The sequence below is a fragment of the Hyperoodon ampullatus genome (genome assembly GCF_949752795.1).
Source record: "Hyperoodon ampullatus genome assembly, chromosome: 2".
In the NCBI taxonomy this organism is placed as follows: domain Eukaryota; kingdom Metazoa; phylum Chordata; class Mammalia; order Artiodactyla; family Ziphiidae; genus Hyperoodon; species Hyperoodon ampullatus.
In genome coordinates, this window is record NC_136915.1 from 157,882,703 (window position 1) to 157,910,531 (window position 27,829).

A 27,829-nucleotide genomic window follows, 5' to 3' on the forward strand; every position below is an offset into this window, starting at 1 on the left:
AAACTTGAAAATGCTCCAAAGAAGGAAAATTTAAGACATTATTCCTTCAGGCAAAATCTCACCAAGCTGCTTCTACAGGGAGGCAAAACAAGGGAACCCATTTTCTCAAATGATCTTGAAAACATAGTCACCTAGTGCCAGACACAGAAATCCCTTTTTTTCCTGCCCATATTATTGATTATTAAAACACCTACTTGGCTTTCTCCACTATCCCACAAGGACCCAGAAAACTTGATCATTTGGATCCATTTAGGAATTCCTTTTTTTGGGGGGAAACAATGTGACAGAATGACAACGTGCATCTGTTGAATGAAGCTGCCTTTCGGGAAGACCTTGTTTCCTTCCTCCACAGAGGCCCTCCCGGCTCCCAGAGCACCATGGATGGTTTCAAGAATTGTGCAGATGGCAGCAATTGGAGACTCAGGAAAGGCAAAGTACTACCTTGGATCCCAACTCTAAGTTTGATTTTATACAAAGGGTCCCCAGCCAAACTACTCCTAAGAATGCTGTCCAGCAAGGCATCACCTCTGATGGCAGTTTCCTAAGACGTCATTCTTTCCCCCTAGATGCGCACGACACTTACCAGTGGAGAGGGTCTCTCCTAACTGTGCCACTGGCTTTCCCTCTGCTCCCCCCAACTGAACCAGCATGGGCTTCGAAAATGCTCCTTGACATACCTGGAACCCAGATCCACCAGATTAATACTCCAGATACAATCCCTTTGGGTCTGGCCGCACATGCCAACCAAGTCCCAAGCCAGTTTATTAATTTGACCAAAAGGTAAACAGATGATGGAGATGCAGAAAGACAAGCATGCGAGCAGCTAAAAGTATTAACCCGGCTGTCCACCAGGAAACAAATTTAAGACATTTAAAGTGGCATTAAATAAATGAGGCTATGGTTTATCTACTTGTAACTTCCATTGTCTTTTTTAAAAAAGGAAAAAATATATATATATATTTTACATTGCAGTATATAAATCTAGACTCTACATATACAGTATAAATACACAAGGCGAGCACATGGGCACAACATGTATGTCTTGGTAGCCGTGCCCTAAACCAGGCCAACAGTTCTACATTTTCTTTTTGACCTTCCAACCAAGAAATTCAGGCTGAGGCTACGTTTCCTTCAGTCCCCATGATGTCTAGCACCCTGGCCATCCCTCCTCCACGCACAGAAGCACAAATCGAATCAGCCTCGCAAACAGAAAAAAAGTGCTTTTCAACTAGTTGAAACCAGTCGGTCTTTACAATGCGGTCTGATCTAGAAAGACCTAAAGGAAATCTGAGGCCTTCTTGGCTCATTCTCATTCTTTGGTCCACCGCCACAAATCTCTATAGACTTTCCCTGGTGTTTCTTGCAGATTTCATATGGCTATTTATGTAACATAAATCACACATAACCTTTGGGAGCTGTCTTACAGGATAGGAGAAAAAAAAAAAAAAGCTCCACATTACAATCTGCACTTCATATCTGGGTTCATTCTTTATTTTTGGAATAAAAACTGGCATTTTGAGAATTTTCTTCTTAACAAGGACAACATTCTGAAAGTGCTTCTTAAACGTGTCAACATCTCACGTATGGCTTTGTAGTTCAAACCCCAGCCACAGCTCAGATTTGGAAGGGAGAGGATGATGGTGGTACTGGAGACAAAAGTGTCACTTAACAGTGATACTGTGATACCAAGTGTGGAAACCTGAAAAAAAAAGTTATTGATTCCATCTGGAAGAATGTACCTCTTTAGAAACGAGTTGGATAATATACGGAGCCCCATTTCTTTCCCCATGACTAGGCACAGGAAGGCTATAAAAGTTAATAAGTAGAACAGGACACTGCTCTCAGCAGTGAACATCTTCCGAGGGGCTATTCACAGAGCAATCGCTGTTCAGAAATCTTTCACAGGCTCAAAATCATCAGTTATAGTCAATTGCAGTAGGAATTTCTACACCTGAGGAACAAATTGCACGTAATATAGAGGTACTGTGATCCAGATGGCAAAAGACGGCAGACATGTAGTTTCACATGCAAAAGGCAATCAGAAAAAAACAATGAAGTCGTGGCATTCCGAGACAGATCAGAGTCCACATGGGTCATCATCCTTTTGTGCTTTCCTTTCTGGCTGATAAGTTACCAAAGAACATGGCTATATGTGCAAGAATGATTGTGATATGTTCTTTAGTGGGGGGAAACAAACAATGCAGTTGCCAGAAATCAAAATGGGCTTGTGTTGCCTCCAGAGGTGTCACAACGGCTGGACCAGTGGCTCAGACAGGCCTCCAGAGCTGCTCCTTGCCCTCCCTGGGGTAGCAGAAATTGGCCGATGCAAGCAGAGGTCAAAGCCACTGGCTCATCCAAACCCTTTCCGAGGTGGCCTTTCATTCAGCCTGTGGCAGTTCCCGCCTCTGCGGTTGTTCTTTTCTGGTGGCACTTGATTGAGAAAGTAATCCTCTCCCTTTATAGAAATAGTTTGGACTGCTTATAATACTGGTACAAAGGACACTCTGTGTTCCTAGGGTTGATTCCGTTTACTTGGAAGGTAGGAGACGAGGTTCTGAGTTCCTTCTAGTTCCCTGTAAAAAGTGACCTCGACTTCCCAGGCCATTGTGCAAATTTGTTTCTCCATAGTCCAGAATATCCCATAAGTCCCTCATATTTATATATATACACACACATACCAAATATGTGTACATACATATATATTTATAAATGTGGGTAATTTTGCATTTCGATCTCAGATAGGTCAAAGAGAATCATGCTTTTCGTGTCAAGTTCATCTCCGATTTCCCCACGATGCCTATCATAGTGCCTTGCACACCAGAGGTACTTACTCAATAAATATCTGTCCACCTCACCAATGATCCTTTAACACTGGGTGGTAGCTGCAATCACCACGGCCTGTTCTCAGCCCCACCCTGCCTTTGGCAAGCAAGGGGCCACTGGTCTCTCCCTTCAGAGGGTGATTTTGCTGTGTCTGTTGCTCCAGCAGCCCCGTTTGGCTGTCCTGGGCAATGTCAGGCTGGTCCGGCTACGCAGTTTTACTTGCTCTTCCACAGAGTTCTTTTTGCGTAAGATGAAGTCAAAGTTCACTTGGCTGTTCATGGCATAGAAGACATTTGCCGAGTCTGGGATCACGAGTTCTAAAAAAGATGAGGAAAGAGAAGGTAGTCAGCTCGTGTAGGTCAGCCCAGCACTGACCATAGCAGGTGGAAATTCTGCTCAGACACACGGCTGGGACTATGGCCCTTTGTCCCTGGAATGCAAACGGAACCAGACAGTGACCACCACTTCCTCCCCGCAAATTGGTTCCAACAATTTTCCCAATCCCAAGTTAAAAAATCTAAGTGCGAATCCAATCTTAGAAATTCAAACCACGAACAAAATGCGCAAATGCAGGATGTTTTAGCTGGAAGGAAGTGCAGTAGGAAGCAGAGGCCTACAGGAGTTAAAAGACATTCCCAAGAGCACAGCTCGTCAGGGGCAGAACTGGGACCCCCAACCCAGGTTTCCAGCCTCCCGCAGTCCATTTTCCACTCCACTATGCAGTTTTTCAGAGACTAAGTGAATCCAATAACACGGGGAAAAGGCAGAAAATCTACACCGTTTTCCAGTACTCTTAACTTGGAATATCAAAATATTTTTTAATTAATCCCAAATCAAACCAGTATGTTACACCATTTGAGGCCTTGCTTCTTTAAGAACTTGCATTTTAATATTAAAGGGCAACCAAATAAGATGGTATCTATCTCTTAACATTTAAACCATTGCCTACTGCAGTGACTCCCACCTATATAGATAGCTGCAATTTTTGAACAAGGATTATTCCAAGCATAATATGAAGTTATTGAGCAAAGTGATTTGAATTCATTTTTATTTTTAAAAGAAGGTATATACTCTTAAGCACTCAGGGGTAATGGATATCTTAAAAAACCAACAGGGGAAAAAAAAGGTAAAATGTGCAAGTCTTGCTTTGCGGCAGTGGAGTGACGGAGGCAACCAGGAGAGGTGTCTGCCTGCAGAACTGGATTAAGTCGACCTTACGTTAACTTCAACCACTGAGATTCCACAGCACAACTGATGCAATCAGCTTCTGCGTGACTCTGCTACATTTTGCACAAATGTTCTATAAAGGATAACTCCCTTAAAGTGTCCCCAGTCTCCTGCCCACATATTCCTGGGTCAGTAATAACCTACCTCACAGCTATATATCAACATATCTCCAGTACGGTACACTTTTGGGTGCATTATTTCCTGTCATAATCACCCATGATGCACAAGGAACCAGTAGGGTATTGTCGCCATTTAACTAATTAAGGACCAAGGCCCAGGGAGGTCAAGCAGCCCACCTGCCACCACACAGCTGGTGAAGCTGGGCCCCAGCTGCACTCCGGGACTCCTGGACCTTCACACCCACTGGCCTCACCTTGGCGTGTTGGTTTGTGGATGACATGGTAAAACCCAAGAGACCACTTTTCAGGCTTGGACTTTTAACAGTAACTACATTAAAAGATGAAACTGAGAAAGGTTTGCCCAATGACCTAGGGCTCAGCTCGATGAAAGAAAACTTCCAAGAATTTTCTCAGAGGCTGTAGTTTTTCATCGCTAAGAAAAGGTACGACTCCAACTTCGCCTACTCTCGTCGGGGCCCGAGATACAGCCCTGGGTGATTTGTTGGTCAAATGGCGTATGAATAACTGCTCCCTTCCATCATCCCCACCTTGTATAATTCTTCTTTTCCTTTCTAGGGGGAATGCTTGTTGGGGAACAGCCCTCCCTTGAGACACTTGCATTGGTCTGTGCTCGGTCTGTCAGCAGACAGGGTTGGCCTCAGTCAACAGTATTGGCTACTCCTTGTGCACTTGGAAAAGAGACTCAGTGTTCCTGAGTCTCCTTCTCGGACGTGACACGGCATAGAGGAGTTACCTACCAGCTCACCTCCTACCCCTCAACAAATACAACCCCGATTCAGATTAGCAAATCGATACATGCAGGGGGATTATGTGCCCAGAGTTTTCATAAAAGGGATTTCTTCAACTAATGGACTCCTAGGCAAACTGGAACATTTCATAATCACCAGTTCTTTGCCTCAGTAAGTGTGAGGTAAAGAACCTTCCAATCCTGGCGCTGGAAGCTTTTGCTGCTTGAAGATCAATCATGAATAAGGATCAACTGAAGGACAGACTCTCATAAGTGGTTAACTGAAACCATGAGAAATTATTGCAGGAACTGCGACCTTTCAGGGTCATGCACAACCTGGACACACATTACTGGTTACTGGAGGTGCATGGCCGTCTGCAAAGAGCTAACAGACCCCGTCCATTCCCCAGCTCCTGACACAGGGAGGGACCTCTTCCTACAGGAAGGCTTGAGGAGAAGTTTACAGAGAATGGGCGGGAGGAACGCTCAGCAAGACCGCAGAAAGCAACAAGGGCTGCTGGGGGACCAGCCTGAGAAGCTTGATTCTACCAGCGAGGTGATGGCATATGGCTCCCGGCAACTCTGCCCTAGCGTGATTAAAAACCCTCACTTGGAGCTTCCCTGGTGGCGCAGTGGTTGAGAGTCCACCTGCCGATGCAGGGGACACGGGTTCGTGCCCCGGTCCGGGAGGATCCCACATGCCGCGGAGCGGCTGGGCCCGTGAGCCGTGGCCACTGAGGCTGCACATCCGGAGCCTGTGCTCCGCAACGGGAGAGGCCACAACAGTGAGAGGCCCGTGTACCAAAAAAACAAAAACAAAAAAACCCCTCACTTGGTTCCATTTAAGAAAGACATTGTGTCCACTTCCTGTCTTCTCACACTGGGGCAATCTGCCTTGAGAAGGAACACGTGCCTACCTTTGTCCTCCGAGATGACCTGTACCAGCTCGTACTCCTCAGCCGGGTCCGAGTCCAGATTGTGCTTCAACATCGCCCTCTGGATCACGGCGGGAGTTTTATCCTGGCTCGTCAACTGGAAAGACAATGAAAGGGTGTGTAAAGCATTTAGCTTCATGTCTCCTGGAAGAGTTGTGCTGACCTTCTTATTCTTGCTGTCTTGTGCCTTCCCGGGAGAAATGGCCAGGTGGAGTGAGGGAGGACCAAGAGCCAGCACTCCTAAGTTCCAGTCCTGGCTCCACCCTCAGATAACAGGTCATCTTTTCTCTCGGTCACCTGCTCTCTCAAAGCCACAGTGTCTTAACCCCATCAAAACAGAGAGACTGGGTGCCTTGCCAGTTCCAATGGAGGTTCCGGTGGAAGAATATATATGAGGGAATTGTGAAAAATGCACAGCGTTTGCAGTCCTGGGCCAAAATTATCCTCACCTGTTGAGCACTGGTTACAACCTGTGGGTCAGAACGGCCACAGTTCTGCACACTGACCATTTCAAAAAGCACAAGTGGCTCTACAACCCAGGAATCCCACCCCTAGGTATCTACCAAGAAAAATAAAATCATTATGTCCACGAAAGGACTTGTACACAAACGTTCATAGCAGATTTATTCATAACAGCCCCAAAGTGGAATCTACCTGCATCTCCATCAATAGGAGAACAGGGAAGGATAAAGACAATGTAGTGCGTTCACGATAAGAGCACGACTCAACAGCTAGAGGGAGCTGAGAACTGAGACATGCAACAACGTGATGCATCTCACAAACATCACGGGTGAGCCAGAGAGAGCAGACACAGAAGATGACATGTTGCAGGAGTCTGTTCTTTCAAAAACAGGCCAAATTAACCTGTGGGGTTAGAAAACTAGCTAACCTTATCTTCAACTAAGGTTAAAGCAGGATTGAAGGGGCATAAGGGAATTTTGGACAGGGCGGATAAAAAATGTTATTTATCTAGACTTGGGGTGGTGGTTATATAACAGAAGTATACATATGTAACTATATGTACACATATATATGGTTATAGTTATAAAAACCCAAAGAACTGAACACTTCAGATCTATGTATGTAATTATATGTAAATTATGCTTCAATAAAAATGAGCTTCTAAGTGTTTAAAAATAATAAATCTAACATTTTTTAAAGTGCAAGTTAAGCCTCCTCTCACCCCAATTCTCCCCTTCATCTCTGCCCATCAGCCAACTATTCTCAGGGTGCTCAGAGCAACAGGAAAAGGGGGCTGACTTATGTACTATCCCTTGGGTGATTTCTTTAAATTTGAAAGAAAGCAAAATGAAACACAGATTATTCTTACTTAAAAATAAAAGCTATTCTCACCAAGAGGTAAGAGGAGAGAGACAGCCAAAAAAGAGAAGAGATGACAACGTAGTAGTCTGATTTTTTCCAAGAAACTGTTATTGTGAGCTCAAGGATGTCTGGGCCCACAGGCCTCCCTCCGATCTGGGGCAGCAGCTGTATTTGTGATTCAGTAAACAATATGCATTACAGTGGGGTCCCTGTAAGTGACAAAGACCGTGCTCAAGGGTCTGTTACCAAAACAATCTGGCACCTCCTTATACAAGGGAGAAACAGATGCATACAAAATTCTAAAGGAGAAAAATAAATTTTTTATAGTCTAAAGGAAGTACTCCTGCAGCTGGATCAAACTGGTCCAGAAGCATAAAAAGTCAGAGGAGAAAGGACACCAACTTGGGGGATGGTTGTTGGGTTAAGGTGGTTAATGTTAAGTTATCAGCTTTAAACCTACCTAAGGAGAAAACCAGGCTACGCTTATTTTACCTTAAACCTCCCCAGGTGTGTCCAAACAAGGATGGGCTGGCCAAGGGCTTTCCTTGAAAATCTGTCACTTCGTACCATAAACGCTACTGCGGGAAATTGATGATCACAGACAATACTAACAGCTCAGCTGTGCAGCCTTACGCTGATATCCTGAACCAGCACTGGCCAGTAGATACATATAGTTAGAGCCTCATCTGTAATTTAATTAATTTATTTATTTTATCTTATTTTTATTTATTTATTTTTTTAGATTTTTTTTTAATGTGGACCATTTTTAAAGTCTTTATTGAATTTGTTACAATATTGCTTCTGTCTTATGTTTTTTTCTGGCCGTGAGGCACGTGGGATCTCAGCTTCCTGACCAGGGATCGAGCCCACACCCCCTGCATTGGAAGGCGAAGTCTTAACCACTGGACCGCCAGGGAAGTCCCTCATCTGTGATTTTAAATACCTAGTAGCCACATTTAATTATTTTTCAAAAGGGAAATTTTAATATTTTACTTAACCCAATATGTCCAAAATATTGTATCAGCATAAAATCAATACAAAATTGTTAATAAGATATTTTATGTTCTCATTATTGTTATTTTTTTGTACCAAGCCTTCAAATACCTGGTGTTCAAATACCTGGTGTGTATTTCACACAGCATATCTCAATTTGGACTTTGCCCAATTCAAATGCTCAACCACCACCTGTGGCTGGTGGTTACGATACTGAAGGATGCTTGGGTGTCACCCTCATACACCTTAAATAGGAATGCGAAACATTCCCTGTGCCCTTCCCGGAGCTTAGTTTTCTAACGCCACAGGTTGGGCCTGTTTCTGAAAGATCAGACTCCGGCAGGATGCGAGATATCTGATTTCTTTGGCTCAACATGGTGTTTTAGAGATTCATCCGCATTGCTGCGTGTTCAGTTCTCGGTTCCTTTTAGTTCAGAGACACCGTAGTTACAGAGCTGGCACTTACTCCCCTGGTTGGCATATGTGAGAGAAGCCATGTGAGTAAACCACCCTGAAAATACAATAATACGGCTGATGACCTCGGCTGCCTGGTGGCGCCCCTTCCTCTCGGACACTCCCTTATCACCCCTCCCTCGCTACCACGTGGGTTCCGCCTCAGCCCTTCCTCACTCGCTGCACCACCGCATCCAGCCGGTGGAGCTGGACAACTTCCAGCGTTCGACCCCAGCACCACCAGCCTTGCACCAACCTGTGTTTCTCACCATCTACTAGGTGATGCCATTTGGATGTCCTGTGGTGACCTTGGATTTAAGTGCACCCAAAACCCCCTGCTCCAGTAATTACACTGCACTGGACAGGACCACCAACCATCCGGCTGCCTGGACAACCTTTCGTCCTCCCTCTTCCATTCCCCCAGAACAGTAACCAAAAAGTTCATAACTAAATGGATGAATTCCATAATTCTAACTTAGAAAAATCTTGCAAAAATCCATACCACCTCCAGCCACATGACCATCATTCAAACCCTTAACACGTCCTACATGGAATATAATGGCAGCTTCTAACTCGTTCCGCCACCTCCAATCTACTCCCCCTGCACTTCTGAATCAGGTCTCCACAATGCCAGCTACTTCTCTAAAGAACAAATCTGATCGCCACCTAAAAGCCTGCGATAAGACTCTACTGCAAGATTAACGCAAACTCCTTCATGAGGCCTGCAGGCCCTTTACAATCTGATCTGACCTCTATTAAAGTATTTAGTACGTTTTGAAAAATGCTTTATGATCTCCTTTTTGATTATAAGTTCCTCAAAGACAGAAATGTCTCATTCATCTCCCTGTTCCCAAAGCCCGGTCCAATGACTAGTACACAACTAATGTTCAAGAAATATTTTGTTGATTTAGTGAATGCTTTAGTAAAGCTTTTCTTCAGATGTTAAAAGACAGTGACTCCTTATCACTTACATCATATTCAAAGCTAAGCTTATAAGCAGTCAGTGTGGCTCGAAGAAGGCAAGTCATGAAGATGCGGAGAGATGCGAGATTTACATTTTACTGTGGGGTTTTACTGCAAAGGAGAGTCTGCTTTTCAATACATGATACATCCTTTAAGATAAGGAGTCTATTCTTGTAATAAACACATCAGACCTTACACACCCAAGGTCATTACCAGGAGAGGCTCTGTATGTATTCCAAAAAGACTGCCATTATTCAACACATTTTGGGGACTGTGCTCAGAAACAGAGTTTTTATAGGAAGCTCAAAAAGGTCAGTCTCATTTATTTATAAGCATAGCTCCTCGTGGACGCAAACTGTCCAGCTTGATCATCCACTTTACTAAGTCTGAGTCCAAGTGACTAAAGGAGAAAGCTTTGCCACCACCGAGGAGATTGCTAGGAATGCACAGCAATTCAATGATAAACGCAGACACGCTAATCCCCAGGAAGACCTGCAAGGAGGCGTGCAGCAGTGGCATCTTCCCTGGGATGCATGTATGTAGTCATCTCAGCTGAGAGTTTTGAAGAGGGTGATACTGACCTGGATGAATAAGGTTTAGCAACTTTTAAGATGTAAAAATTATATCCTATATGCACTGCTGATATGCAGATTTTTATATATGATTAGTCTATATCCAGGGAGATTTGGGCATTGATTCATGTGGCACATACTCATTTTGTGTGAATGCATGTATATGTGCTGACACGGCACGTGAGTACTCGGGTGTCGGTCTGAGCGCCTTACCATGATGCTCTTGTACATGTTGCCATTGTTGTCCTCTATGCTGATGCGGATTATGCAGGTGTCTTCGTTCTGTTGGTTGTAAACGGGGGGCAGCACTGTCGAGGTAATGGATGTCACAGAGACAGAGCGCTTGTGGATTTTCGGGTTGTTGTTGCAGGGCGGAGGGGAGGAGAGGGGGTGCGTCAAGGCCGACATCCCTGAGGAAGTTGTGTCCATGGAGTGGATGGAGGAACATGAGGAGGAGGACTCGGAGAGCTGGAAGGGTAGACACAGCCCAGAAGGAAGCAGAACTGTTAGGAACCCTGGCCAACAGTGTGCTTCCCAAGTTTCAAAGCAGAGGTCGATGTTGAGACTAATAAACTTCCGTTATTTCTTTCACAGCAGCCCACAGCACACGTGCGTCTTATTTCTGGTGGAAGCACCCCCATGGCAGATGCCTGTCAGTGACTCAGGGCTCAGCTGAATCACTCTGCATCATGGCAGGCAAGGTGGTCCTCTCATTCCCCGAGCTTTTAGCTGCGCTGAAGGAGGGTAACCAGCAGGTGGCAGCAAATACCAGAAACTAGAGGCAATACGGGCTCGTGAAGGAACCCCGAAGCCCACCGGGCAGAAAGCAAGCTCAGTCCTACCGCCTCGAGCAGGAAGGATGCTTAACCTGCCCCGCAGAGATCCTTTCTATTGTGATTCCGTTTCACTGTCAGATTTTGGAGCAGGAGAGAAATGGCTATATTTTCAGAAGTGTCTAAGATGAGGACCACAGATTATCGAGCTCTGCAGGGAACAGGAGCCCTGGAAAGGCACCTGGAGATGGCCTGGCCCCAATCCCTCTCTACTGCTGAGGAACCTGAGGCCACGGCTGTTGACAGCACCATCAGGCTGTGCTCTCAAGTTTCCTGACTTCCATGGCCAGGTTCACAGAGCAAGGGTGCAGCCAAGGCCCAGTCTGTAGTCGGTGAGAATGTGGTGAATGAACACAGCACAGCACTGCCCCAGGGATTCTCAGGACTGTGAGGCCATGAGTTTTGTGATGAGCTTTCAGACATCTTATTTCATTTTGGTCTCCCAACTATCTTGTGAACAAAATTCAGATCATTAGAACTGTGAGGGAAACACGATTCAGAGAAACAGAGTGACTTGCCCAAGGGAACAGAGCCTATGAGAGGCTCTACCACTTAACCACATTTGCTTCCAGAACCAACTGTACACATTTTCATGTTGTATACCAAGGATAATTAAAGAATGAGGTACTAGAGTTAATGTGTTTTTCTGATTAACGACAGGGTTCTTATATGTGCAACACCAAATACCAAAGAAATAGGATGCCCCCAGATCATTAGGTGGTGGTCCAAAACATATCATTAATTGAATCATTTGAAATATCAATTCTTTTTATAGAAAATTACAAATAATTTCTCAAAATGAGCTGAGCTAAATTATACCACATTAATCCAATAAAATAATCTGGAAGTCATTTAAAAAACAAATAACTTACTAATTTCTTTCGTACCCATCTACCTTCCCATGGAAACAAAGTACAGAAATGTAGCTTTCTGATTATCTGGCTTCCAAGTAAAATGGAGTCTCCTCTATTTTATTTCCTATGACTTCCCTTTCCTGTAGCATAACTGTATGTTAAATAACCGTACATTCAATTCGACTGCATCATTAGTTTAATAGAGCCAGCAAGATGATGTGACAACTGTAGTAATGCAGGAGTCTAACTGAGACTTTATCATAACATTGTTTAGTTACTTTTTTTTTTTCTTAGCTTCCCAAGTGAATCAACTTAGTGGCTCAATTTGAGGGCTAACTGGTGGTGGATAATTTTAACAGCCTGACTTTGCTTGCAGGTATACTACACAGTAGCCAAGAGGGTCCCCTTTCCAATTACTGGTTCAATTTTTTCCCCTTTCCTTTCCTCCACATAAATCCTTTATCTTTTGTTAGATTTTTTCCATGATTTTAATGACATTTAAGATAAAGCCTTGAAGATGCCTGGGTTATAGCACCATTAAACAGACCACCTCTTGAGCCCAAATTCTTACTGGGAATTTAAGTAGTGTGGAGCAAATGTGAAATAAATGTTTAGAAACCACCATCAGGGGAATGAAGAAAAAGGAATGCAAATTATACTTTACTCAAGAGGGACCTCACAGTGTGGCCAGTGGGAAAGGCAGGGTGGGTGGGGAGGGCTGCAGGACCTCAGGGTAGGGAGGAGCTGTGAAGGTCTCTGGGGCCAGCCAAGCACTGAGCAGGACTGAGGCCTTTCCAGTTAACATTCGGGGCTTCTGCAGCCCAGCAACTACTTGCGTCCAATTCAATTACTCATTTTTAAACCCACAGAAATTCGTGACTCTGAAAAATGTTCATCCAAAGAATTAAAATTCATGACTTGCGCAAGAAACTGAAGAGCCAGTGTGATAAGGGGGGAGACAAAAAGGATGCAGCAAGGGGTGTGCACAGGACACACACAGGGCTTCTGCATAGTTTTAAAAGGGATGACCCAGACCTGTGTGCATGTCCACTGCATCAACAGATGCAAATGTGATTCTACCTCCTTCCTGGACAGGGAGAAATCCCACAAAGATGTGGGCAATAGCTTAGTTGTCACTGTTGTACAATGTCCATCATCAGAAATGGGGCCTAAAAAGCTTAAGAACCTGTCAAAAGGTGAATGATGGGGCCTCACTCCAGATTTTGACAAAGTCAATGCTGAGTGTCAAGTCACGGAGAATGATTCCATCCCTGATTAAGGAGATATGCCTGAGAGAACAGCCAGTCCGTGGGTGTTTGCAGAGCTTTCCTTCAATATTTGGAGCATTAAAGATGTGTCTCCAGATTTCAAAGCAAAAAGGTGAGAAATCCTGCTAGGGCAGCATCTGAGTCATCTCAGGTCTAATGAGCCCTTCCTGGATTGGCTATTTTGTGACAAGGTCACCTGAGGGTTCCCAGATTGCTGCTGGTGCTTATAACACAATGTGAAACAGCACACGCATCCCCTTGCAGAATGGCAGATACAAATGAAAGGAAGGAATTGTTACCAACACTCTACCTCACTGGCCTAAGCATAAGTTAAGGGGCCAGAAGTCACTTACACAGCAAGTCTGGCCAGGCAAGATCCTCCCCAAAATGGTGCAAGTCCTAGTCACATCAAAGTTGACATCTCTGATCCAAGCTCCTTGACCAACAGACTGAAGCAGGTGTGTATAGAAGATGAAGGTGGATCTTTTGTTTTCTTTTCACTTATTTATGCAGCTATGGAGAACAAAAACTCTCTCTGGGAATTCCTTTATCACTTCTCATCACTTTCCCTTTTGGGGGACACAGTAGATTATACCCTTATTACCAATTCCTCAACCTCTCCTGCATCCATGCCCTTTGCCCTGAGACTCCACAGTTCCTCCCATGAGAAGTGGCATATAGTTCCCCACCTCATTTATTTATGTGGGATTTGGCCACATGATTTGCTTTGGCCAACAAATTTTGGTAGACAGAACCCAAGTGAAGCCTTGTTACATGCTTGCAGGACTGGGACTGCCCTCTTGCTCATCCAATTTAGCACGATAAGAGCATGCCCTGGGTGGCTCCTAACTCCAAAAATAACGAGAGTTAGGTAGAGCAGACCTAGACCAAACCCATGGCCTAGGGCCAAGCCCAATCCAACCTGTAGACGCAGGACAGAGGATAAATGGTTGCTGTTTGAGATCACTAAGTTTTGGAGTGGTTTGCCCTGCACCATTATTGTGGTAAAACCTTGGCTGAGACAAGGTATGACACCGAGAGACTGACACATCTTTGGCTCTTGACTTTTTGCTCCAAGAAAATTCTCCATCTCCTGAATAAAGTGTAGCTCATGTTACAAGTCACAGTCCTTCAGTTGCCTCTGGATGTGGGAATGGAACAATATTTCAAAGGCTCAATGAATGAACAAACAGGCTTATCACTTCTAGACATGTTTCTAAAGGAATTAGTCCCCAGATTGAACTCTGCTTTTAACACCTCTTAAAAACATGACTTGCAAAATGCTGTAGAGTGATCAACTGGAAAACAGACACCCCTCGTGTGGCAAACACTAGGTCAGGTGCCCACATTAGGAATTACAGAAAAGGGTTAAGTCTATACCTTTTTTTGAGCCTCATCAGGTGTGTCCATGGGAGTGATGGAGCCCTCCTCCGCCTCTGAGTGATTTGACTCACAGGATGACACACTGACAGAGTCCATGCTCTCACCAGAGCTCCCGCTGGCAGTGGACTTGGGCTGTTCTTTGGTGGGAGTGCTACTGGTGATAAGGTCCGACCCCAGAAACAGTCTGCAGAAAACATAATGCCAGGCATTCAGGCTCTTACAAATCTGGAATCCATGATTAAGCAAACATTTTTGTGTTAATTGAATCCTTGATGTTTTCTCAGTCTTGTGTACCCTGTCATTATTATTTTAGGGAAACATTTGCTACAAAGTTTCTAACAGATCATAGTAAACATCTTGTCCCAATAGGTTATTTCTAACCTCAAAGAACACACAGATTGCTTAGCTGAATGAAAGGCCATATTAATCTGAGGTCTTTCTGGGTCAATGGTTCTCCATTTTTTGAGAGTTCTGTACTGCTTTGGCAGGGTCAAATTGCCGTGGCCACACCCCTATCACTTCCCACCATAAAATGAAATCCAGGAGGCAGAAGAAGGAGGCTGGCACTGTGCTGGACAAGAAACCAAGAAGGAAGACTTCTTTTCTAACAATCTAGTGAACTAAAATAACCTAAACTCCTTCACTATAAAACAACTAGATAAGAAACATTAAAAATTCTTTTTAAAGTTGGGCTTGCAAGACAGTAAGAAAAGTCCCTGCAGGCCAGAGATGAAAAGTGCACTGAAAATCAGAACATGCAAACTAATTCTGCTCTGGATGGGGAGTGGAGGTACCAACCCTGGCAAACTAGGCACATGGGTTTCAACACGTACGCAGGGTCCAAAGATGAGGGCTTCTGTCTATGTAAGGTGGGCAGTTAGTACTGACATCCTTTACAAAGAGCCAGGATCCTCAGAGGGCTGTACCCTTAGTAAAAAGATGGGCTAAAAAAAAATCTTCCTACTGACATAGGAAGGCAGCAAAATTTACTTGTTGGCCTGAGCTTGGGTAGGAGAAAAATGCCTCCCCTGATCATGTGTGATTTTAGCCAGCACCTCACTCAGATCTGCTATTACTTAGCTGATCTAGGAACTAGGAACTCTCAGGCCAGTGATCCTTCTGAAGAAACTAGCATTTAAAAAACAACAGCAACAGCAACAAACTTCCTGGAGGAGTACACCTTCAACATAGGCTGCAGAGAATTCCCTGATAAAGATGAGCTCACAATACAAAGTTACAAAATACACACAAGGAAATAACCCACCCAAAGAGAGAGTCAACCGGCATAACAAAACAGCAAATCTAGGCTCCTGAGAACTTTAGATTACAAGAACCATCAGAAAAAAAGTAATAATTTATTCATTCATTCATTCAACAAATATTTGAGTGTCTACCATGAGCCAAGCTATTAAACAAGTATGTTGAAAAACATTAAAGATGTACAAGAAGAAACTGAAAATGGGAGTTAAGAGCAAGACACTCTGACAAAGGGACAGGAAGGTAATTTGCAAAAACAATTTCACTTCTAGAGTGAAAAAGGTAGTGACTTAAATTTAAAAACTCAGTGGAAGGATTAAATAAATGTGGAAGAGAAAACTTGTGAACTAGATGATAGGTCTGAAGAAAATCCTCAGAGATCAGCATCAAAATATAAAGACATGAATAATAAGAGAGGTTAAAAGACACAGAGAATGGAATAAGAAATGCCTGCATGTATGTAGGGAGAATTCCAAAAGAAGACAAATGAAAGAATGGAAAAGGGACCATATCTGAAGAGACAGTGGCTGAGGAGATTCCAGAACTAATGAATCACATGAATCCTCAGATCCAGGAACCACATCTTGAATAGGATAAATAAGACTAAATCCCCACTTAACCTTCACAGTGGTACATCGAAGACAAAAGAAGTTCTTAAAAGCAACAGGGCAGGGGGCATAATGCAAAGGAACAGAATTCAACAGACATCTCAAAAGCAACAACAGAACTCAGAAGACATGGAATAATATCTTCAAAGCACTGAGTGAAAATAACAGTAATCCTTGAACTCCATACCCATCTAATATAATTCTAAGGTGAGGGCAAAATAAAGACTTTCTCAGACAATGACTGTTTACCATTAACAGACAGCAAGGAAGGAAGTTGTAAGATTCAAGAAGGAATGGCACGTAAAGAAACTAGCAAACAGGCCCAAACCCAAACAAGCACTGGCTATATAAAATAATAGAAACAATGAAGATGGGTTTGATTTTTTTTTATTAAATAATTTTGGGAATTACAAGCTCAAATTCCAAGACCTAAAGCATATCTTTGTTCTGTCTCATCTCCACCCCACCATCTCTTGCCCCATTTTCCATGTCACTTCCTTTCTTGGACCTCCAAGCACTACTGCGGCTTTGGGAAAAAAGCTAAACTGACCACAATTCACAGAAGAGAAAATAATGCTACTGTCTTACTTCTCCATGAATTACAAGGTAGACCTTTGAAGGCTGTGAATTAGTGGTCCTTAGCTCGTTAACTGAGAGTCTCTAACTTAGAACTAAATTGTTCAAAGACTAAAGGTTCTTCCATTGGTACAATTCCATGAGGTCATTCTGCATTGTAAAGATTAATTCTAGCACAACATTAAGCATCTCTGACCTTCAAATGAGGCACCTCTTCCCCTAAGGCTCCAAAATTCTCTCCAATCTCGTTGGATGATGGGTGATTAAATGCGGGGAGAGGAAAAAATACATTTTCAACACTTGTAAAAAATGCTAAGATCATAAAATTTTTTGAAAATGAATGTTATACAAACACCTTTATATGTACAAGGAATAAGATGGGGGACATGTGACCTGTGCTATTCATAATCAATGTTCAAACTCAACTGCAGATCCCAAGGGTTAAACTCAAGCATATCGGCAAGATTTCACTAACGAGAGAGATGTATGGAGTGTCCACCACACTTTGTGCAGGGCTCTGCACCCTGACAGTACCTCCTCTCCTGGATTTCACATGAATATCCTCACAAAGGCTGCACGCTGCCAGAGTGGGTGCTGGGAGAGGACCCCAAGCTGCTAGAGCACCCAGCACAGTAAATACAGATACTCGGAGTCAAGGGAAGCAGTTATATAAAAATGAGCATGCAGTGGTCGCTTCCAGGCACAGGGTCTAATTAAACTGACATCAGCCTTCCTTTCCTTCCTTCCGCCTCAGCCTTTCTCTCCTCCTACTTTTCTTCCTTCCCTCCCTCATCTTCTCCCCTCCTCCACTTCTTACTTCCCATTCCATCTTTCCTTCCCCTCTTCCTTCAGAAAGTATTTCTCCACTAGGAAGATGGTAAAAGAGTTATAACCTTGGCTCTAGAGCCAAATCTTGGATTTGAGCCCAGATCCTACAATAACTAGCATACTACTTACCTTGTCTGTGCCTTACTTTCCTGGTTTATAAAGTTGGTATAACAGCAGGACCTACTAGGTTATTTTGTGGATTGGATGAGAAATACATGTATTGTTTTCTCAGAACAGTGTTGGCACACGGCTCAATTTATTCATTCAATAAATATCTATTAATCATCTATGTGTAGGGCACCAGTCTAGGGTCCGGGGTTAGCAATGAATAAAAAACAGACATAAATGCCCGTCTTCATAGAGTTTGCATTCTAGATAATAAACAGACACAACATAGAGCACATCAGCCAGAGGTAAACGCAATGGAGAAATCCAAAGCAGCTGAGAGTGAGAGAGTGGGCCAAGGGTAGGTAACGTGGACAGGCTGTAGTATTAAATAAGGTGGTCAGGGAAGGCTTATGAGAAGGTGACAAAGATCTGGGGGAAGTGAGCCATTTGGCTATCTGGGGAACAGTGTTCTAAGCAGAAGAAACAGCAAATAAAAATATGTGTGACTTGTGTGCTCAGGGTGGCCTGGGAGGCCGGAGTGCACGCAGTAGAGTGAGAGGGAAAGGTGAGAGGACAGACGGGGATGGGACGGGCAGATGGGGTTCGGTTGGTACTGCAGGTCTTGAAGGGTCTTGAGGGCCACTGTAAAGACTTTGGATTGTACTCAAAGGGAGACAAGGCGTTACGAAGTTAGCTATGGCTGGCACTGAGCTGGGCAAACAGCCATGAGTACAATGCACAAGGTTCCTGCTCTCAGGTGGCTTACATTCCAATGAAGGTGACAGCCCGTATGATTGGGACTGACTGGGCAGACGGCAACATTAGACAGGATGCTCTCTCAGGAGGTAATGGTTTTGCCGACATCTGAAGGAGCGAGCCCCAGAGAGAGCACACGCCAGGCCACAGGGACATCTAGTGCAAACACCTGGTGCATCTAGCGCGGAACGAGCCTGGTGTGGTTGAAGGATGGCTGGGAGACAGGTGAGCCTGGATCCTGGTGAACAAGGGGGCGTGTCGGACAAGAGGAAGCGGGTAAGAAGAGTAGGGGAAGATCACGCTGGACCTAGTGAAACAGGATAAGGAGTTCGGGACTACCTTAAAATAAGACCATCAGAAGTTGTAAAGCAAGGAAGCCATGTAATCTGGTGTACATTTTAACACATGACCAGACTACTGGGTGGAGAACAGATTGCTGGAGCAAGGGTGGGGCCGGTAAGGATGTTGCTGGAGTGCTCCAGGCAGGAGATGACGATGGTTCAGACCAGAGGGAACACTGGGGAAGAATGAGTGGATTTAGAAAACCTATTGAATTCATGATAGAAAGATAAACTATTTAATGAGTGAGTGAATTGGCTCAGGGGAACTTTGTTGAATATCCTTCCCCTCCTGACTCAGACAGGACCCCCTTGGGGCCCCAGGACCCCAGGGTGGCACTCACAGGCTAAGCCTCTTCACCATGCTCTTCCGAGGTTTGGGAGAGGTGGCACTGGCATCGGCAGCAGCTTCGATCTCACAGGAGAGGGCGTAGCTGGGGGAGAGAGGGGAGCTGGTGAGGCCAGAGCCTGGGAGGTGAACAGATGTAAACCCACGTGACTCACTGGCTTCCTTTGAGAGGTAGGCTCTGATTATTCAAAGTAAAGATATGCACCATGTTGTTCTATGGCAAATGTCAGAGGGTACTGACTTAATGACCAGATTTTACAAATTGACACATCCCTCCTCAAACCCCCCCTACTGGTGTACAGATTGAGGCTGTTTCGTTTTGCATGCCTCAAACACATGAATTTGCCTGCTCTGGCAGCATCAAAAGCTGACTCCTTTCTGGTTTTCCTGATTGTTCTCAACCCACTGCTGGGCCAGGGGAAGAATCATTTCTTCTCTCCCACCTCCCTCCCATTACTGTGTGTGTGTGTGTGTGTGTGCACGCTTGCGTGCCCATGCACATGCTCAACTTACTGTTTATCTAAGGGAAATGAAAGAAGAGACATTTGTAAATGATCTAATCTTCAGTAAATAGACATAGGCAGTTATATTATTGATAAAAATATATAAAGATGATTTCTAATTGACAAAACCTCCTAAATTAAAAATGCTCCAGATTCAGACATCTATATGCCAGGCAGATATAACTTCCACAGGCACAAGAAGAATTTATATCTGCCTTGAAATGTCTTTTATGAAGCTTGTAGCTCTACCTAGGATATGTACTTGATTCTCGGTAGGTGAGGAAGGTTAAGTGGTGAATATTAGCTTGGTAAGTTGCTTATTACATGTACTTTTTTTTAAACCTAAAGATGTATCCAGGGAGTTGGTCAAGCAGAAGTATTCATTGAGATGGGAATTATTTAAATGTTAACTTAAGCCGTAGGGGTTTTATAAACAGCAAGAGAAAAATGGGATATGTTTAACAAGATTCCTTTAATCATTAAAAAGTCAATTCCAGGGCTTCCCTGGTGGCGCAGTTGTTGAGAGTCCGCCTGCTGATGCAGGGGACACGGGTTCGTGCCCCGGTCCGGGAAGATCCCACATGCCGCGGAGCGGCTGGGCCCGTGAGCCATGGCCGCTGAGCCTGCGCGTCCGCAGCCTGTGCTCTGCAGTGGGAGAGGCCACAACAGTGAGAGGCCCGCGTACCGCAAAAAAAAAAAAAAAAGAAAAAGTCAATTCCATAGCTGATATTCTGAGCCTGAACTTTTTGATCCAAACCACCAGCCATGGTGTGTATGTTCCATACATGAGAAGGATATCCACAGAGTGAGGAAGTTCATACACACTGATCATCAGACCAGAAAATGTAAAGAGAGGCAGTAACTGTTTTGTTTTCTACCTAGCAAAGAAAAAAATCTCATTAACTGATGAGTACTCTGAATTAAAGTTTTTTTTTTCTTGAATCAAAGGTTTTAATGTAATAGGACCAACCCATTCTGAGATTTAAAAGGACCTCAGAAATCATCTGTCTTTCAAATGAGGAAACAGGCTTCCAGAGTTTACATGACCTGTCCAACATTATATAACCACCTTCAGAGCTTAGGCTTAGAGTCAGGCAGACCTGAGTTTGATTCCAAACTCTATCACTGACTAGTTATAACACTTCTCTAAACCTCAATTTCCTCATTGGCAAAATACTTATTTTGCTGTCAACTTCACCCTCCCTGATGATAAACTTTCAAGGAAATCCCCTAGTCTACAGCAAAAGTCAGCAAATATTTTCTGTACAGGGCGAGTCGCTGTTGCAACTACTCAATTCTGTCTTTAAAGCACGAAAGCAGCCATAAATAAGAAGGAAATGAATGGGTTGTGTTCCAGTACAACTTTATTAATGGATATTAAAATTTTAATTTCAAATAACTGCCTCACGTCACAACATTCCTCTTCGTTTCTTTTTCAACCATTTAAAAATGTAAAAACAGGAGGTAGGATGGATATGGCCTGTGAACTCTAATCCTCTGAACTACAGGGTAAAGGCTACACACCCCTACCTGCTGGGCCAACATTCAAGGCACTGGAGTTAATGTACCTTTCCAAGCTCGTCAACCTCTATTTTGACACCCGTCCCTTGTGAACCAACCAGAGTTCAATTGTTCTTCCAAATGCCAAGCTTGTCAGGCCACCAGGCCTTTGCTCACGTTCTTCTCTCTGTCTGGAATGTTCTTCTCCAGTTCTCCTGGTGAAATCTTTTCTTTCTTTCACAGCCCAGCCCAAATGTTAATGCCTTCACGTTATCTTCCCTCCCCCCACTCTTCCTTGGCCAAGTGAACTGTTCCTGCCTCTGGGTCCTGCAGCACTTTGATTACCCATTGTATTTCAATTCTTCATGAGTCTGTCTCTCCTCCCCACTTGAAAGCTCCCTCAAAGCTAGTACCAATTACTGATAGTGACAAACATGGTAACGTTGCTGTCTCAAATATGATTACATTTAATCTTCTCAAAGAAACATTTTATAGTAAGCATCCTGAAGATCAGGAAGAATAAGTGACTTGTTCAAGGTGACAAAGATAAATAAATGGTAGAGCAAGAATCTGAAAGCACATTTTCTGATGCCATCAGTTCAGTTTTTCCTGCTATACCATTAACCTTTGAAAACCGAGGATCTGGAACCTTGGAGCTGCTTGCTAAATAGTTGTTGAATAAACAGCCAAATGAGGAACCAGATGCAGTATTCCTCTGGCCAACACCACAGCTCCACCCTGATGGGCAATGTGTCCGCCTACCTCTCCTCCTCTGTTAGGAGCTGCTGCCTCTGGAACCACTGGATGAACTTTGGATCTGGGGTCATACAATAGCTGTTGCAGGCGGACTGTAAGAGCTTGATTTGGGCAATCACTTCAAATTCCTAAAGCAGACAGAGCACCAAAGAGAAAGAGTGAATTAAAAGGCCAACCAAATATACATCTTTTCAACATGAAAAAACACCACAGTAGGATAAATGATGGACAGATTCATCTAGGAAGATTCTAAAGTACTGCTTGTAACTCTGACTCACTGGTGCCTTTGCATGCTTTAGTGGTCAATCCTTCTTTCTCCTTGAAAAAAGCAATTTATGTGAATAAAACAAGCTACCAAAGCGAACCAAACTAGGTACTACCTTAAGGTCATAGTGACTTCCTTTTTCTCTTTTCCATCTCCATTCTTGAGACAGAAAAGTTATTTTTTAAGCCTGAGTCCTTCTAAAATGTATTTAAAAATTCTACTTCCTAAAAGATAAGGAAAATAATTACTCTAAGTCAGGAAGCCCACAAGTTCCCCACCCCCATCTTCTTCAACCCTTACCCCTCAATAAATAAGTTTTGGTAGGGCTGAATATCTAAACAGTCTAGGGCCTCATAAACTGGAATGTTTAGATTTCCTGAATCCTTGGGTTTTTACTACTCCAGTAAATCATTTAACTCAGTCTTTTAAAGCTCACAAGAGAAGCAAGTGTATAATTATGTCCAAAATTATTTATACTTCTTTAGATGTTTCAAGAAAGATTTTTTTTAAAGTCAGCAATGGATATAAGCTTTAGCTTTAGGTTTTACACTCAAACTTTCCAAAAGTTTAACATGCTAGTCTTAAAAGGAAAGAGATTACCATCCAGGGTTATTTTGAAGTGAAAGGACAGAGATGGGTAACTGTGGAGGCAATAGCTGAATTTGTTTTAATGTTACAGTACAGAAGCAGCTCAACAGCTGGCAGATTCCGTAGGTGTCAACTTCCCATCCAGTGACCTCCACCCTTGGTCTCAGTATCCAAGGAACATTTATCATCAAACGCTACCAGGGACAGAAGGCTTACATTCGTCTAGGGTAGTATATCTTGTTATTTATGAGTTCAGCCTGGTCAGCTCCTAAAACTTTGGTTTTAACTGCAATGTCATTTCCTCCTGGAAGTTTCTCTGACCCCACAAGTTGGGGCTAGATGCCCCACCCATGTGCTCCTATAATACCCACTACTTCTGCTCACAAGCCCTTATCAGGCTGCATTGTAACTGCCTGTTGGTCTACTTTCCTCCTTGACTGTGAACTTTATGCGGGCAGGGAGCTCTGGGCTTTTTCTGCTGCAACCCCTAAACCTATCACACTGCCCGACCCCTGTTAGGTCTGCAGTCAACGTTTGTGGGGTGAAAGAATGAATGAATAAGTAAAGAACAATGAGAGTTACTATGGGGTGAAGTTATTATTTTGCTCACTCATACTCCTTGGAATTGTTTAAATACACCATTTTAAAAAACACTACGGGGCTTCCCTGGTGGCGCAGTGGTTGAGAGTCTGCCTGCCGATGCAGGGGACGCGGGTTCGTGCCCCGGTCCGGGAGGATCCCACATGCCGCGGAGCGGCTGGGCCCGTGAGCCATGGCCCCTGATCCTGTGCGTCCGGAGCCTGTGCTCCGCAACAGGAGAGGCCACAGCAGTGAGAGGCCCGTGTACCGCAAAAATAAATAAATAAATAAAATAAAATAAAAAAATAAATTAAAAAAAATAAAAAACACTAAGCCCATAGCGAATTTTCAAAGCTCTGTTTTATCTTTTTTCATGCAGTGTGGAACTCTTCTACTCTGCACAGAAAAATTTCAAATTGATGTTGCACACCCCTTCCTATGCTGACAGGAAAGGAAAAGAATAATTATCCACATGTAACAATGAAGACCGTTTCCTTTCCTCTCTTCAATAGGCCTACAGGAGCTAACCATCTTTATTAATCCTTCCATAACATATACTCTTATGAAACCCTTTCTCCTTAATAGAATGGACCTGTTATTGCTGAAGCTGATTGTAAAGAAGGAGATGATGAGGGAGTAAAGGAAGAAATGCGGGCTCAGGAGAGACAGGACAGCATTTGAACACTGGCTGTGCTACCCGGTGACTCTGGTCAAGTTACTTCATCTCTCTGCATTCTCTCTGCATCCTGGTTTCCTCACCCTTGAATTGAGGATGATAAAACCTACCCCACAGGGCTCTTGGGCAATACCACATAACAACATGCCAAGGACAATGACATCTGATAAATTTTCAATAAATGCTCATTTTTTTCTGCCTCTGCAAAAAATTTAAGTCTCCACTCCTCTAATTTTTTTCATGCCCAGATGAAGTAAAATGGAAAACCACAGCCAAGACCCCTACTTACCCTTCTCCTCTTCTCAAAGTTTATCAGCCCACCCTGCAAGAAATTTTTTAAAATGAATGACAAACCAAGCTACTTTGAAACTCAGCCTTATTTGTTCTAGGTTTTTGTTAAAATAGCTCAAAGGGATAATAAAGTCACAATTATTCATGACACTGTAATTATGGCTACAAAGGAGGAAAAGAAGCATCATTCACTTAAAGAAAAACATTCTTTTAATTATAATAGGACAGGATTGGCAGACAGCCTTCTCTTAAGATGTCTGAAACTAAAACAGTAATGATAAAGGCTTTACAACACAGAATCCAAATACATTTGCAGAGACAGTAAAGACAAAAGCTTGAGTGAATGTTCTGTTACACTTTTTTTTCTTTACCAAAAGCAACAAAAACAGATGGTCATCGACTCATACTGGAAACCAAATTGTCAATGTTTTATCAAAAGAAGTCTATCAAACTTCTACACAACATCATCACCAAAGTTAAGTTTCAATTCTCCATCGTCCCAGCTCCTATTCTCAGTAGGCTGAATTTAACTTCTGAATCATTGGTCACTCCCCCCAAATTCCCCAATACTGATGAGTGTTTCCTGAGATAAGCTGAGGCAGAGGATGTGAAGAGACGGGGAGCATCTCTCTCTGAGGGAGTATGTCCACAACATTTACGACGACCTTGGAGGTGGGAATTTGCAAGATAATTGCCACTCCTTCTAATTGTGATAGAGTAAAAGCGGACTGACTGACTGCATGTGATAACCAGGAAGGTGAGATAAAATTAAATATACAGGAAATCCTTAAATTTCATTTCAAATATCCAATCTCTTCTCCATGTAATATTCTACTGTATTACTGTTACTAACAAGTAGCTTGTTTCACTTCTTTCCCCATTCTGAGAGAGAGAGAGAAGGTAATAATCTGAAACAATAAAGTGATTCTTAAAAATCCACAAGCTTGACTGACTCCCTACCCCAGCAGGTAGAATGTAAGGGTACCCTATCCCCTCAGCTCCACCTGCCAAAGTCTCACCCAGCACCTCGGTCTTTGCTCAAACCCACTCCTTCCTAAGGATCTGCCATGACCTCCCCTCACAGGGAATTGATCGTGGCCTGTCCTCTTCTCTCTTTGCATTTCTGTTTGAATTCTTACTATTTCTGTCCATCACTGCCTGCTTTGATATATCCCTTCCACTAGATTGTGAGCCACTGCTGGTGTCACTCATCTTCGTATTCCTCATAGCATCTAGCACAATGCCACGTTCATAAAAAGCCCTCAATAGGTACAAACAAAGGTGTATTTCTCTCTTGGGTAACCAACGAGAAGGCTGCCGATCCACCTGCACCATCAGCCTGGAACTCACCTCGATGTAGTCCTGAAGGGCAGTGTCAAGCATGGTCAGGTCAGTCAGGAAGGTGCCCAGGTAGGGCACAGTTCCCTGCATCACACCCTGAAGAACAAGCACAGTAAAACCATCTTCGCTGTTATTGAAAGTTCAGGGTTTCAATAACCTCCACACTGGACCAAATGGACCTGTGGCCCACTACAGTCAGCAACGTGCCCATTTGCAGATGGAAGCAGCAGTCTTCGAATGGCTAGGTGATCCTCGACAGCATTTGGAGAATAATTAAGGACCATTCAAGGCCTAATTTAAGGCCACTAGTGCTAACCTACATGAGTGAGATTTTTAAAAATCCCTACACAAATAGGTCAGGAACTCTATCACCAAGGTAACTTTCAAAGTCATGAAAACCAAGCCTCAAAGCCAGGAGATGGTTCAAGTGTGTTCACAGTGGGGTTTACACATTGCTTAGGCTCAGGTCAGAGGGACCTCTGCTCTCTTTCACAGCATGTGGACACTCCCGGTGGTTCAGAATGGCCCTGGGAGGGATGGTCTCACCATTGGTAGAGGATTGGGCTGCTGCCCACTGGAGAAGTGTGACCGCAGGAGGACGGGGTGTCACTAGTAAAGTGGCTTGGTGACTCGGTTCTGAAGAATACAGGAAGGAAAGGGAAAAATAGTCCCTTTAAAGTAGAAAACCTGCCGAACTCTACCATAACCAAGTGATGAAGGCTAATATCACCAGTGACATCAGATGTCACGCTGATGTCATTCACTCCTTGATACGATGAGAAGACACTTCACATCTGTGATATTCTTCCCCAAACCCGTGACCTCAGTCTAATCACTAGAAAAACAACAGACGCCCCCTGGTTGTGGGACATTCTAAGGATACTAGAACAGTCTTCCTGAAGATTGTCAGGTAATGACAAACAAGGAAAGGCTCAGAAACTGTCACACAGCAGAGGGTACTAGGGTGGCAACTAAATGCAGTGGGGTGCCCTGGGTTGGATCCTGGAACAGAACGAGGATGCTCATGGAAAACTGGTGAAATCCAAGTCAAGTCTGGGTTTCAGTTAACAGCAGTATGCCCAGGTCGGTTTCTTAGTATTGACAGATATGCCACGGTTACAGCAAATGTCGATGGGTGGGCAGGTGGGGAGGTGGAGGGGGATGGGGAGGGATCCATAGAAACTCTATGTATTATCTGGAACTCTTCTCTAAATTCTAAAATAAAAAGTTTATTTTAAAAAAATTTCCCTCAGAAATAAAGGTAGAAGCACTTCCACTGCAGGTATATACATACTATATTAATTTCACCAAATTTCCTTTGAAATCATCCCTATTCTCCATAAGGGCACAGAGGCACTAACCACTCTGAAGAGAAGATAAAAAGGGGCTTCCATGGACACCTCATCCTACAGTCCATTGAGGCACTTATGGAAATTCTGGCAAGAAAACAAAGTCTCCACCAGGGCAAAACAAGGCTGCCTGATGTGTGTGCAGCTGGCTGTTTCCTCAGCCAGAGCTGCTCCTCGAGGTTCACTCCAGGCAGGGTTTTGTCCTTCAGGAACTCTCTGTCAGCTGCAGTGTGTCCTTCCCTATCATGTGTACAAGGTCTCATCCTGAACTAAAATAATCTCTCTTTTTTTAACGGCTATTTTTAACTTGTCTTTGAACCACCAAAAAAGTCTGAAGTGCTGTGAACGCTTTACAGGCTTTATGTTACAGAAGACTCCCATCACTCAAAACCAACATTTCTGATTTATGCCCAGCCTTCCAAAGAAGGAGAAAATCTTCTCAAAGCAGGGATGAGAGTATTTTGAGCTTGTCAGTCTCCATTCTCCTCTCTCTGGCTTTCCCCTTCTATGCTAAAAGTTAGGAGAGTGTTAAAAATAAAGCCAATGATGTCAAGAACTACCTTTCAGTCTTAAAGAGGGAGGTATCACGTTCCTTTGAGTCCTGAAAAACTAGAAAGATTTGGCTAGTACTTGGGGTTAGTGACGAGAGCCAGAAAATGACTAGAGG

General features: G+C 43.6%; 1 protein-coding gene across 6 annotated transcripts in view; it reads right to left on the reverse strand.

The window, feature by feature from the left end:
- Positions 1-2,952: 2,952 nt before the first annotated feature.
- RGL1 (ral guanine nucleotide dissociation stimulator like 1) overlaps positions 2,953-27,829 on the reverse strand; it is a gene marked incomplete at both ends in the record, with an annotated part of 177,216 nt that continues 152,339 nt past the window's right edge. For 4 of the 6 annotated variants that reach the window (XM_079698317.1, XM_079698315.1, XM_079698312.1 and 1 more), the window contains 8 exons: positions 2,953-3,140; positions 5,835-5,949; positions 10,370-10,624; positions 14,492-14,678; positions 19,310-19,399; positions 22,080-22,201; positions 24,471-24,503; positions 25,823-25,909. In XM_079698317.1, the coding sequence (XP_079554443.1) occupies positions 2,953-3,140; positions 5,835-5,949; positions 10,370-10,624; positions 14,492-14,678; positions 19,310-19,399; positions 22,080-22,201; positions 24,471-24,503; positions 25,823-25,909 (1,077 nt within the window). The remainder of the gene's footprint in view (positions 3,141-5,834; positions 5,950-10,369; positions 10,625-14,491; positions 14,679-19,309; positions 19,400-22,079; positions 22,202-24,470; positions 24,504-25,822; positions 25,910-27,829) is intronic. The other 2 variants (XM_079698316.1, XM_079698314.1) reach the window with 2 other exon arrangements.